Below are 12,127 nucleotides of genomic sequence, written 5' to 3'. Positions count from 1 at the left end.
GGCGCCGGGATGGCAAGGAGGGACCCTAATAGCGGGGGCGGGGCCTGTGAGGCTGGGCGGGGCCTGACGGTGGGACCAGGTGGTGAGGGCTGAGCTGGGGGCGAGGTGGGCGGGGCCTGAGTGACAGGTGGGTGGGGTCTCGTAGTGGGGCGGGGCCGGGCTCGTCTGGGCCCCGCCCCTTTGGGCAGAGCCCAGCATAGCTTGCGCAGGGTTGGTGAGCTACCTGGCTAGACACGAATCTGAGTTGCAGCCCTGTGTATGCTGTTACTTGGGGGCCTCTTCTCAGTGCCCAGCCTCAGTTTCTGCGTCTGCACAACGCAGACGGGAGTTGGGTTGGTGAGTTGTACCCTCTATCTTTCTTCACTTCCCCATGGCGCCATGGTCAGAATGCTGGCGTGCGGTACCGAGTAGCTCGAGTGTTCCAATGGGTCACACCCACTGAGTCTCTCCAGGTGTCTGGCTGTGTTCTGCTTTATACAAAGCCACGTGTTTTTTCCTCCTGGACGGGTGCTGTTTTTCCCAGGAGACTGCTTTCCCTTTTCATGGATGAGGAAATGGGCTCAAAGAGGCTGGTTGCTTGTGCGAGCCAAGTCGCAGCGCCCCTCTTTGTACCCAGCAGCTGTGGGGCTGAGAGATGCAAAGCAGGGTGGTCCTTTAGGTGGTCTAGCCGGACTGTCTCCTTTGGGAGTGCTGCCTAGGGGTTCAGGAATCTCTCTGAGCTTGCTCAGAGTATCCAGTGAGCCACATGCCCCAAGCTGGCCACGAGGGCATCTGGTTGGTGACAGTGGGGCCAGCTCTCTCCCCTGGCCCAGCCTGAGGAGTGGCGGCGCCCCCGGGGGAGAGCTGGAATGGGGAGCACGGCGTGGGGCAACGATACTCTCATCATCACTAATGGGGGTTAGTGGAGCCAGTTAGCAGAACCGGCCATGGCCCAGGAGCCACCCCAGCATGTGCTGGGGGAGCATGTGGGCTTTGTGTTCCAGTCCTGCTCAGCAGGTGCAGTGGTTGCTAGAAAAGCAGGGTCCAGGGGCCTCTCCCACGTGGGCACAGACAGGTGCTGTGCTCCACTCCTGAGCACAGTGCTGTGCTCTGCCACGTCGGGGGCTAGGAACCAGGAAGGCCAACAAGGCCTCGTGCCCCTGGAACTTACTGCCATTGGGCTTGCAGGGGTGTGTTAAAGGTTCACAGAAAGTGTGATGGTCTGTCCTGCAGTGTGGCAGTCAGGAGCCCTGGGTCAGACAGACTGATGTGGCAGGAGGGGAGAGGTGGGGGTCTAAGTGTGTGTTTAGGGGGGCGTGTGGAGAGGGATGAGGAGGGGATGTGTGTGGGGGCACAGTGGGAGCAGAGAGGCCGGGTGGAGGGGGGCATGTAGGCTGGTGGGTGTGCTGGCCTGGAGGCTGTGCCCCAGGAGAGCTGGGCAGCCACTGGCTGCTAGGCAACAGCTTAGGTGTCAGGACTGCCCAGCAGCTCTGTGGGGGCAGGGTGAGGTTGCCGCAAGGAGGACTGTCTCCCTGACTGGCCGGCTGTGCCCGATGTGTGTCATCCACGGCCAGCAGAGTCTGGTGCCATCTGGTCCTCAAACCCCAGCGGGAGCAGAGCAGGAAGCTGGTCCTGTGCGGGCGGACTTTGCAGCGCCATGCAGGCAGGCGTTAGCCCTGCCGTGGAGACTCGCGTGGCGGGTGGCTGGGTGTCGGCCCTGCCACAAAGACTTCAGCTGAACCTGCCTTCTTGCTGTTCCAGGCATCGAAAACCTTCCCTGTGAGCTTCAGAGGAACTTTCAGCTGATGCGTGAGCTGGACCAGAGGACAGAAGGTGGGTGAAGGCCTGCTGGGAGCTGGGAGCCAGGCTCTGACTGCTGGGCTCGAAGCCCTCCACAAAGGCATTGGGAGAAGACTGGGGGTGGCAGAGGGCTTGGGGGTGCTTGGGCCGATGGTCAGCACCCATATGGAGGCTTGGAGAGGGTGCTGATATATTGTCAGTTGAGTTGAGTTTCTTGGCTCTTTGTACAAATTTTCATAACCGTTACCCACTCTTTGCTTGTCAAAGTACCTTTGTTGTCTTTCCCTTTTTTTTTTTTCAAAAAAAGTCTGGTTTTAAATCATGTATGTGGCTCAGAAATTTAGGTGGTACTTTTGGCTTTTTGCTGTTTAACTCACTAATTGTCCCTGGACGTCTTCTCCCTGAGGGTGAGGTCTGCTAAGGTCCCGGTATGGAGACCTCAGGCATCTTCTCCCTGAGGGCGAGATCTGCGGGGATCCCAGTGTGGAGACCCTGGACGTCTTCTCCTTGATGGCGAGGTTTGTGAGGGTCTGCAAAAACGGCAAGGAGGCCACATGTTCTGACCTCCTGTAATCCCACAAGAGAAAGACAGGATTACCAGCAGTAACCCAAGGCCTACTACTGCAAGACCAGACATGCTGCCTCCCTCCAGCCCTTTCACCAACCGTTCCTCCCAGAGCAGCACCACCACCTCTCTCCTGGGTTTGATAATTCACTGCAGTGGCCACACAGAACTCACGGATTACGGGGTTTACTAGGGAAGCACCAGGCTACAACTCGAGTTCAGGAAGAACGCTCAGTCTCTCTCCCAGCCCACCGTCCCTCGGCCAACAGTCTCTTACAGTCTCTTTCCCAGCAGTGCTGGTCCCTCGGCGTCTCGCTCAGCAACGCGTGTCTCTTGTGTCTCTTTCCCAGCAGCCCGTGTCTCTTTCGGCAGCACGTCTTCCTCAACCAGCAGTCATAGAGAGTTCTGCCTCCAGGAGGCCTCCTTTTGAGCCCGGCAGGGTGGTCAAACTAGCCAATCATAGCATCAGAACTCTAAGCACCTGAGAGAGAGTGGGCACCTCCCAGAACATTGTTTTGTGCCACTCCCAACAGAAATACTCCAGATGGACACCTTCAGCAATCAGGAGCTCCTCAGTTGCTCATAGCAAATCCCACCTTGGAGTTTACAAAGACTTACGGGTAGAAAAACCACACAAAGTAATTTACTACACTGTAGGGTCCCAGCGTGGAGACCCTGGGCATCTTTTCCTCATGGAGTCAGGCAGAGCTGCCTTCTCTTGGCTGTAGGGTGTGACAGCTGGTACCAGGTGTTGCCAAGCAGCGAAGCTTCTGGGTCAGTTACTGGGTTTTCAGTGGGTAGACATGATCAGTTAGATAGCCCCCCCACCAAAGTTGGGGCTGATGTTACCTGGCCCAACACCCCCCTGTGTAGTCACATGGTTGGTCTTTCTAAGGTGGTCATGGTCACCATTGGCATAAACTCACAGGTGGTTGCTGGCTGGGGACAGAGACCAGCCAGATCCTGATGGTACAGTTTAATTGTGGAAAATGAGTTAACCTTTCCAGTGATGACCCACCACCACGTCAGCTTGTCCCCCATCGTGCCCCCTGACCCTGCATCAGGACAGCTCTGTAGGTGTGTACCACCGTCTGTACCTACATGATTTTTTTTTTTTTTAATTGTGATTTGGTGAAAATTTACAGAGCAAATTCACTTTCCATACAGCAGTCCACATACACTTTGTCTCATGATATTGACTACAATTTACCACAATGCAACAGCTCCCCTCCCACTTCCTCCTCATAGTTATCTCTTCCCTGTGTCCATCCCTCCATGCACTCCTGCCCTGTGAGCTGTCTCCCTGTGCATAAACAGCCCTTCTTTCTCCCATGATTGTTCTCTCCAAGGAGTGTATCTACCTCAGGTAAATGTTCAACTCATATGCCTGTCTTTTGTTTGACTGAAGGGCAGCTAGGGGCCATAGTCTCAATGGTTCCACCAGGCTCTATGAGACCAGCAAACCTGGTCCCCCCCCCCTTTTTTTTTCCCCAAATGACTTTGAGTTTTGTTCCACATTGTTCTCCCTCTCTGTCCAGGATCTCCTACATAGATCCACCTCCAAGTGGTTGACAGTGGTAGCTGGGCACCATCTAGTTCTTCTGGTCTCATAGTTGTATAGGCTGAGGCTTGCCGCATGGTGTACCAGTTGCTAGGACTAATTGTTTCCATGAATTTTTGGTTCTATTCGTTTTTCTGTGGTCTGAATGAAGGGAGATCATCGTTGCATCTAAGTGGCTGCATGCAAGCTTTTAAAATCCTAGTCAGTACTTGCCAAAGTAGGAGGTGGAACAGTTTTTTGTGTAGTATGTTATGCCAATTGAGCTTGATGTCTCCTGCGACTATGGTCCCGAACCCACAGGTCCAACTACTCACTTCCTCTGGGTAGCTGGCTGTGTACCTACATGACCTTTTTTGAATAAGTTTGTGGGTTTTTTTTTTAATGTTACCAGTTTATTTATTTATAGATAGAGTTGTGCGTTACTCAATGTGACCTTTCTTGCTATAGCCTTTGTGAGTCCCACACTGTGTTGGGTGGGACTATGGAAATGAGGAGCTTTGACCCACCAACAGGATTGGATAGTTTGCTAATAATGTAAATAAGGTGCATGGCACCCTTGTGGAGGTGGGACCATGGAAATAAAGTATGAACCCTCCCGTGAGGAGGAGGCAGTTTTGCCATCCCACTAGTTTTAAAATGAGCCAGTCCCAGAGGTGAACCGGGGAATCTCACCACCACCAAGAAGAAATGGAACTGGAGCATGTCTTTTGGACCCATGATCCTAACACTAAGAACTAGACCCAGGAGACTGAGAGCTGTGACACTGGAGATGGTGAGAGACAATGAGGAACAGTGGCAAAGGAATGGTGGCAGCAGAGTCAGGAGGCTGGCAAGAGATGGTGCAGTGGGCTTCCTGACCCATGGAGTGCGATGGCTGAGCGCTTTTGGGCAGGAGGCTTGCTGGTGGAGTGGAGTACCTCTGGGCATTTATTGGTGGAACCAAAGAGTTTTGTAACACTTGCCCAAGCAGGGCAGAAGCCAAGCTGGCCCATGAGGCCCAGGGGGAGGGGTGCCTTTGAGCATGGCTGAGAAGAGGCTGTCCTGAGTGCAGAATTGTATCCTGATCTAATCCTGAGTTGTAACCTAGTACTTCCCTAACAGTTGTTATGTGCTGTTGAGTTGTCTCCAACTCATAGTGACCTTATGTGCAATGGAACAAAACCTGCTGGTCCTGTGCCAGCCTCATAATCGCTATTACACCTGAGCTCATCACTGCAGCCACTGTGTCAGTCCATCTTGTTGAGGGCCTTCCTCTCTTTTGTTGACCTGCCACTTTACCAAGCGTGACATCCTTCTCCAGAGAATGGTCCCTTCTGACAACATGACCAAAGTAGATGAAACAAAGTCTGGCCAGTCTTGCTTCCAATGAGCATTCTGGCTGTACTGTTTCCAGGACAGATTTGTTAGTCCTTTTAGCAGTCCCCGGTACTTTCATCATTCTTCACCAGCACCACAACTCAAAAGCATCAACTCTTCTTTGGTCTTCCTTATTCATTGTCCAGCTCTCACATGCATAAGAGGTGATTGAAAATACCATGGCTTGGGTTAGGTGCATCTTAGTCTTCAAGGAGACATCCTTGGTCTTCAGCACCTGAAAGAGGTTTTTTGCAACAGATTTGCCCAATGCAATATGTCTTTTGATGTCTTGACTACTGCTTCCATTGGCATTGATTGTAGAACCAAGTAGTAGGAAGTCCTTGACAATTTCAGTCTTTTCTCCTTTCATCGTGATGCTGCTTATTGGTCCAGTTGTGAGGATTTTTGTTTTCTTTGTAGTGAGTGTAACCCATACTTCAGACTGTAGTCTTTAATCTTCATCAGTAAGTGCTCTAAGTTGTCCTCACTTTCAGCAAGCAAAGTGGTGTTGTCTGTATATCTCAGGTGGTTAATGAGTCTTCCTCCAATCCTGATGCCACGTTCTTCTTCATATAGTCTAGCTTCTCCTATTATTTGCTCAGCATACAGATTGAACAAGTATGGTGAAAGGATACAACCCTGACGCACTCTCTTTTTGATTTTAAACCATGCAGTGTCCCCTTGTTCTGTTCAAACAACAGCCTCCTGGTTTTTGTACAGGTTCCTCATGAGTACAATTAAGTGTTCTGGAATTATTCTTCTCAATGTTATCCATAATTTGTTATGATCCACACAATCAAGTGCCTTGGCATAGTGAATAAAACACAAGTAATCATTGTTCTGGTATTCTTTGCTTTAAGCCAAGATCCATCTGACATCAGCAGTGATAACCCTCATTCCACATCCTCTTCTAAATCCAGCTTGCATTTCTGGAAGCTTTCTGTCAATATACTGCTGCAATCATTTTTGAATTATCTTTAGTAAGATTTCACTTGCATGTGCTATTAATCATATTGTTTGATAATTTCCACATTCTGTGGGATCATCTTTCTTTGGAATTGGTACAAATATGGATCTCTTCTAGTCATTTGTCTAAGTAGCTCTCTTCCAAATCTCCTGGCATAGCTGAGTGAGTGCCTCCAGTGCGGCATCCATTTGTTGAAACATCTCAGTGGGTATTCTGTCAATTCTTGGAGTCTTATTTTTCACCAATTCCTTCAGTGCAGCTTTGACTTCTTCCTTCAGTACCATTGGTTCTTGATCAAATGCTACTCCTGAAGTGGATGAACATTGACCAGTACAGTGGCTCTGTGTTTTCATCCCATCTTCTTTTGATGCTTCCTGCATCATTCAGTATTTGGCCCACAGAATCTTTCAATATTGCAATTCGAGGCTTAATTTTTTTCCTCAGTTCTTTGAGCTTGAGAAATGCCTAGTGTGTTCTTCCCTTCTGGTTTTCCAACTCCAGGTCTTTGCACATTTCATTGTAATAATTGACTTTGTCTTCTCGAACTGCTCTTTGAAATCTTCTGTTCAGCTCTTTTAGCCTATCAGGTCTTCCATTTGCTTTAGCTACTCTCTGTTCAAGGGCAAATTTCGGTCTCTTCTGACATCCATTTTGGTCTTCCTTTCTTGTCTTTTCAGCAGCCTTTTGCTTTCTTCATGGATGATGTTCTTTTTTTTTTTTTTTTCCTATTGTGATTTGGGTGAAAGTTTACAGAGCAAATTCACTTTGCAGTTCACACACATGTTGTCTCATGACATTGACTATGATTTACCGCTCCCCTCCCACTTCCTCCTGCTAGTTGCCTCTTCCCTGTGTCCATCCCTCCTTGCGCCCCTGCCCCCTGGGCTGTCTCCCTGTGCATAAACAGCCCTTCTTCCTCCCATGATTGTTCTCTCCAAGCAGTGTATCTACCTCAGGTACACGTTCGGCTCATATGCCTGTGTTTTGTTTGGCTGGAAGCCACAGGTGTGGGTTCAGTTCTAGATCTGAAGGGCAGCTAGGGGCCATAGTCTCAGTGGTTCCACCAGGCTCTATCAGACCAGCAAACCTGGTCCTCTTTTTTTTTTTTTCATGGATAATGTTCTTGATGTCATTCACAGTTCTCTGGTTTTCAGTCATTGGTGTTCAGTGCATCAAATCTATACTTTAGATAGTCTCTAAATTCAGGAGGGTGATGTTGTTGTTGTTATGTGCTGTCAAGTCGGACCTGACTCATGGCGACCCCTCCTTGGGTTTCCAAGGCAGTATTACTACAGAAGTAGATTGCCCGACCTTCCTTCCAGGGAGTAGCTGGTGGGTTTGAACCACCAGCCTTCTGGTTTACACAGGAGGGTTATAATCATGGTCATATTTTGGCTCTCATGGACTTCTTTAAATTGTCTTCAGTTTCAACTTGAACTTGCATATGAGCAGTTGATGGTCTGTTCCACAGTCAGGTCTTCGCCTTGTTTTGGCTGAAAATACTGAGCAGCTCCATTGCCTCTTGCCACAGATGTAGTCAGTCTTATTACTGTGTACTCCGTCTGGTGAAGTCCACGTGTACAGCTGCTGTTTGTGTCATTGAAACAAGGTATTTGCGATGAACAAGTTGTTGGTCTTGCAAAATTCTGTCATGCAATCTCCAGTGTCATTTCTATCACCAAGGTCATATTTTCCAACTAGCGGTGATTCTTCTTCTTTTTTTTTTTTATTAGGATTTGGGTGAAGATTTACAGAGTAAATTCACTTTTCATACAGCAGTTCACATATACTTTGTCTCATGTCATTGACCAAAATTTACAATGCAGCAGCTCCCCTCCCACTTCCTCCCCATAGTTACCTCCTCCCAGTGTCCGTCCCTTCATACTCTTCTGCACCCTGAGCTATCTCCCTGTGCATAAGCAGCCCTTCCTTCTCCCATGAGTGTTCTCTCCAGGGCATGTGTCTACTTGAGGTAAATGTTTAACTCACATGCCTGTACTTTGTTTGGCTGGAAACCACAGTTGTGGGTTCAATTCCAGACCTGAAGGGCAGCTAGGGGCCATAGTCTCAGTGGTTACACCAGGCTCTATTGGACCAGCAAACCTGGTCCCCACCTTCTTTTTTTTTGCCTCCAAATGATTTTGAGTTTTGTTCCACATTGTTCTCCCTCTTTATGCAGGATCTCCTACATCCCTTCCAAGTGGATGGCAGTGGTAGCTGGACACCATCTAGTTCTTCTGGTCTCATAGTTGTATAGGTTGCAGATCGGATGGTGTACCAGTCGCTAGGACTGATTGTTTCCATTAATTTTGGTTTTCTTCTTTCTTCTTGATGAGGAGAGACCCGTTGTTGCATCTAGATGGCAGCTTCCTAGCTTTTAAGGTCCCAGTCGCTACTCGCCAAAGTAGTAGGTGGATAGCGGTGATTCTTCTTTGTTTTCAGCTTTTGTGTTCCAATCACCAGTGATAATTAACACATCTTGATTGCGTATTTGGTCACTTTCAGACTGCAGAAGTTGGTAAAAATCTTCAATTTCCTCATCTTTGGCTTTGGTGGTTGTTGTGTAAATTTGAATAATGGTAGTGTTAACTGGTCTTCCTCATAGGCATATGGGTATTATCCTATCACTGACATCATTGTCCTTCAGGCTAGATCTTGATACATTCTTCGTAACAATGAATACCACGCCATTCCTCTTTAAATTATCATTCCTGGCATAGTAGATCATATGATTGTCTAATTCAAAATGGTCAGAGCCAGTCTATTTCAGCTCACTAATGCCTAGAATATCAATCTTTATGCGTTCCATTTAATGTTTGACAGCTTCCAGTTTTCCTAGATTCATAATTTGTACGTTCCAGCAACTTGCCTAATATACCCCAGACTCGTGAGTGTGGTCTTGGAGTTCTCTGTGGCCATTACAGCACATTTTGAACCTGGCTGAGGAAGAGTGAGTACGTGAGAGGGACAGCTGGCGTCAGAACTGGCCAATAGACAGGCGAGAGCAGGCCTGTCTGACTGCTTTCTCACAGGGACCAATCTTGTGCTGTTGATCTTGATTCTACCACTTTGGAAGTTAGAGGAGGTCAGGTACTGACCCTGTGCCATTTTTATGGTGGAGCGGCATCTTGTGACCACCTCCAGTCTCGTGAGGGGGAAACAGAGTCACCATCGATAGCCCAAGGCTTGTTCCTATGAGGTCAGACATACCGCCACCCTCCAACCTTTCTGCCAATTCTGACACCAACCATCCCTCCCACGGCGCTCACTACTTCTCTTCTGGGTTCCATAACTTGTTGCAATGGCCACACAGACCTGCACAGACAATACTGATGATTGTGGGGCTTATTAGGGAAGTAACAGGCTACACCTTATAATCAGGAACGTACTCAGGATACGATTCTTCGATCAGGACAGTCTTCCTTCTGCTGTGCCCTCAGGCACGTCTCTCTGGCCCTTGGCCTCTCGGCCTGGCCTCTGCCCTGCTTGGGAAAGTGTGACAGAGCTCTTTTAGCTCTGCTGATAGGTACACCTAGGTGTACCCCACTGCGCCAACAAGTCTCCTGCCTGTGGACTCTCGGCTGTCTTGCTCTGTGGGCCTGCAAGTCTGCTGCTGTCTTGTACTTCTTAGTTCCACTACTGCCGTGTCTTAGCCAGGCATCTCTCTCTACTGGGTGTCTCTGCCGGGCATCTCTGCTGGGTGTCTCTGCCGTTCACCTCTGGCAAGGAGGTCCAGGGAAGGGATCTTGGGTCCACAGATGTGTCTGCTCACCTCTAGCTGGTCTCTCTTGATGGCAGTGAGGTCCCCTGTCTGCCTTGGGGAGGCCTCACTGTAAGCCTGGCAGGATGACAGAACTGATCAGTCTCCACGTCAGGGTTCCATACACCTTATTTCCACGGTCCCACTCCCACGAGGATGCCATGTACTTTATTTACATCACTAACAAGCTATCCAGTCCCCTTGGTGGGCCACAAACACCTCACATTTGCATAGTCCCACCCAGTCATGTCATGGGAGTCACAGAGACCACGGCTAGAAGGGCCTGACCAGGTCATTCCCTGTATCCCACTAACTCCACCCCTGCTCCCAACAGCTTCACGGTGTTCTTCAGGGTGGGCTTGCTTATCGGCTTTTGCCTGGGTGAGCCCTCTCCTGGAGGCCTCTTGTCAGCTTGGCCCAGCTGTTTCTGAGCCTGCTGCACAGTGGCTGCCCCGGGATCTTTCTGATGCTCCCTCCCTCCATCTCTCTTTGGTGTCACACGTGGCTTCCAAATATCACGTCCTCCTTCTTGGTTTATAGTCTCACATCTTTATGGGGCCTTCCCTTGGTCACTTCCTGAGAAAGGCCCAAGGGCTGGTGAGTTTCTCATCAGGGAGCGTGTGTGTTCTTGACTTATGTTGGGTGGGTAGTGCTCCGGCTGGCACTCATTTTCCCCGGAGTGTTGGCAGCATGACTGCATTGTTTTCTGCCTTCCGTGGTGGTGTTCAGAAGTTGGATCTTTCGCACATATTGTCTGGTTTCTCCTGAAACCTTTGGGCTGTTCTCTTTGTCCCGGGGTTTCAGGTTTCCTGGTGATGTGCTCGGGGTGGCGGTTTATTTGTTGTGTTGGGTACGTGTTGTGTAAGACTGGAATACCTGTGATTTTTGCTCCGTGCCATGTCTGGGCTACGGAAGTGCCATGCATGGTCAGAAACAAGCCCCAGATGTTTGTGGGAGCGTGGCAAGGGGCTTTAGGTGACCCTGTCTGCTGCCACTGCCCAGGGAGCACCTGGAAGCTTGTGTGGCCCTCAGACATGCCCCCCTACCCCAGGGCTCCATCCTCAGTTTGGTGATGAACCTTGTCTGCCTTCAACGATAATTTGTCACCTTGGGGGACCAAAGGCTGAGCGTTCTTGCTTGTGTGTTTCATGGTCCGGAGTTACTCCTATGTTTCCTGTGTCTTGCTTTTTCACTCTGTCCCTTTTGTGGGCCCCGTCCCTGCTGTCTCATGTGGCTGGACTCACTGTGTGAGTGGGCCGTGGTGGTGCGAGTTGGCAGAGGTAGTGTGATCTGTCTACTGTGGATGGGGTGGGTTTTTTTCTGATTTTTACTGTAGTGAGCACCGTCTGGTGTGTATGCACTCAGGTTTGTAGGCTGCATGCCTACAGGTTGTGGCCAGGTCCCAGGAGGGGTGTGCACATAGCATGTTAGTCACACAGGGACGCCCAAGATGAGAGGGACAGTAAGGTATGGATACGGGATGCAGACAGACGGGACTCTTCTGAGGGTTGGGGGACACACATGCAGAACAAAGGCAGACGGGACTGTCCTGAGCGTCGGGGATGCAGATGCAGGATGCGGGCGGACATTACTGTCCTGATGGTCCGGGGGACATGAATGCAGAACGCGGGCGACGGGACTGTCCTGAGAGTCGGGGACACGGATGCAGGACGTGGGTGGACGGGATGGTCCTGAGGGTCAGAGGACACGGATGCTGGTTGCGGGCCGACGGGACTGTCCTGAGCAGACTGACCTTGTCACGAGTGTGTGCATCCGGGTGATGCAGGCGGACCCGTGGGGTGGCTGTGCGGCCTCCCTCCACCAGCATCCAGCGTCGCTTGCCCACTCCTCGTGGAGTGCAGTGTGGGTGGTGGGTGCTGGTGGACTGCTCTCACCGGCTGTGGCCTGTGAGAACCTCTGCACGGAGAGCTCACTCCCACCTTCTCAGATAAGAAGGCCGAGATCGACATCCTGGCCGCCGAGTACATCTCCACAGTGAAGACCCTCTCCCCGGACCAGCGCGTGGAGCACCTGCAGAAGATCCAAAATGCCTACAGCAAATGTAAGGAGTACAGCGATGACAAGGTGCAGCTGGCCATGCAGACCTACGAGATGGTGAGGGGCATGCGGGGGGCGGAG

General features: G+C 50.4%; 1 protein-coding gene across 1 annotated transcript in view; it reads left to right on the top strand.

The window, feature by feature from the left end:
* The window catches only part of ING5 (inhibitor of growth family member 5), a 14,799-nt gene that overhangs the window by 363 nt on the left and 2,309 nt on the right, over positions 1 to 12,127 (top strand). Inside the window, exons 2-3 of the mRNA XM_007941362.2 lie at positions 1,741 to 1,812; positions 11,937 to 12,103. Of these exons, the coding sequence (XP_007939553.1) occupies positions 1,741 to 1,812; positions 11,937 to 12,103 (239 nt within the window). The remainder of the gene's footprint in view (positions 1 to 1,740; positions 1,813 to 11,936; positions 12,104 to 12,127) is intronic.

Source organism: Orycteropus afer, unplaced genomic scaffold, assembly GCF_000298275.1.
Source record: "Orycteropus afer afer isolate SDZICR_OR568_19922 unplaced genomic scaffold, OryAfe1.0 scaffold00006, whole genome shotgun sequence".
Classification (NCBI taxonomy): Eukaryota; Metazoa; Chordata; class Mammalia; order Tubulidentata; family Orycteropodidae; genus Orycteropus; species Orycteropus afer.
Note: the sequence above shows the minus strand (reverse complement) of the source record. Positions and strands in the feature narration are given on the sequence as shown.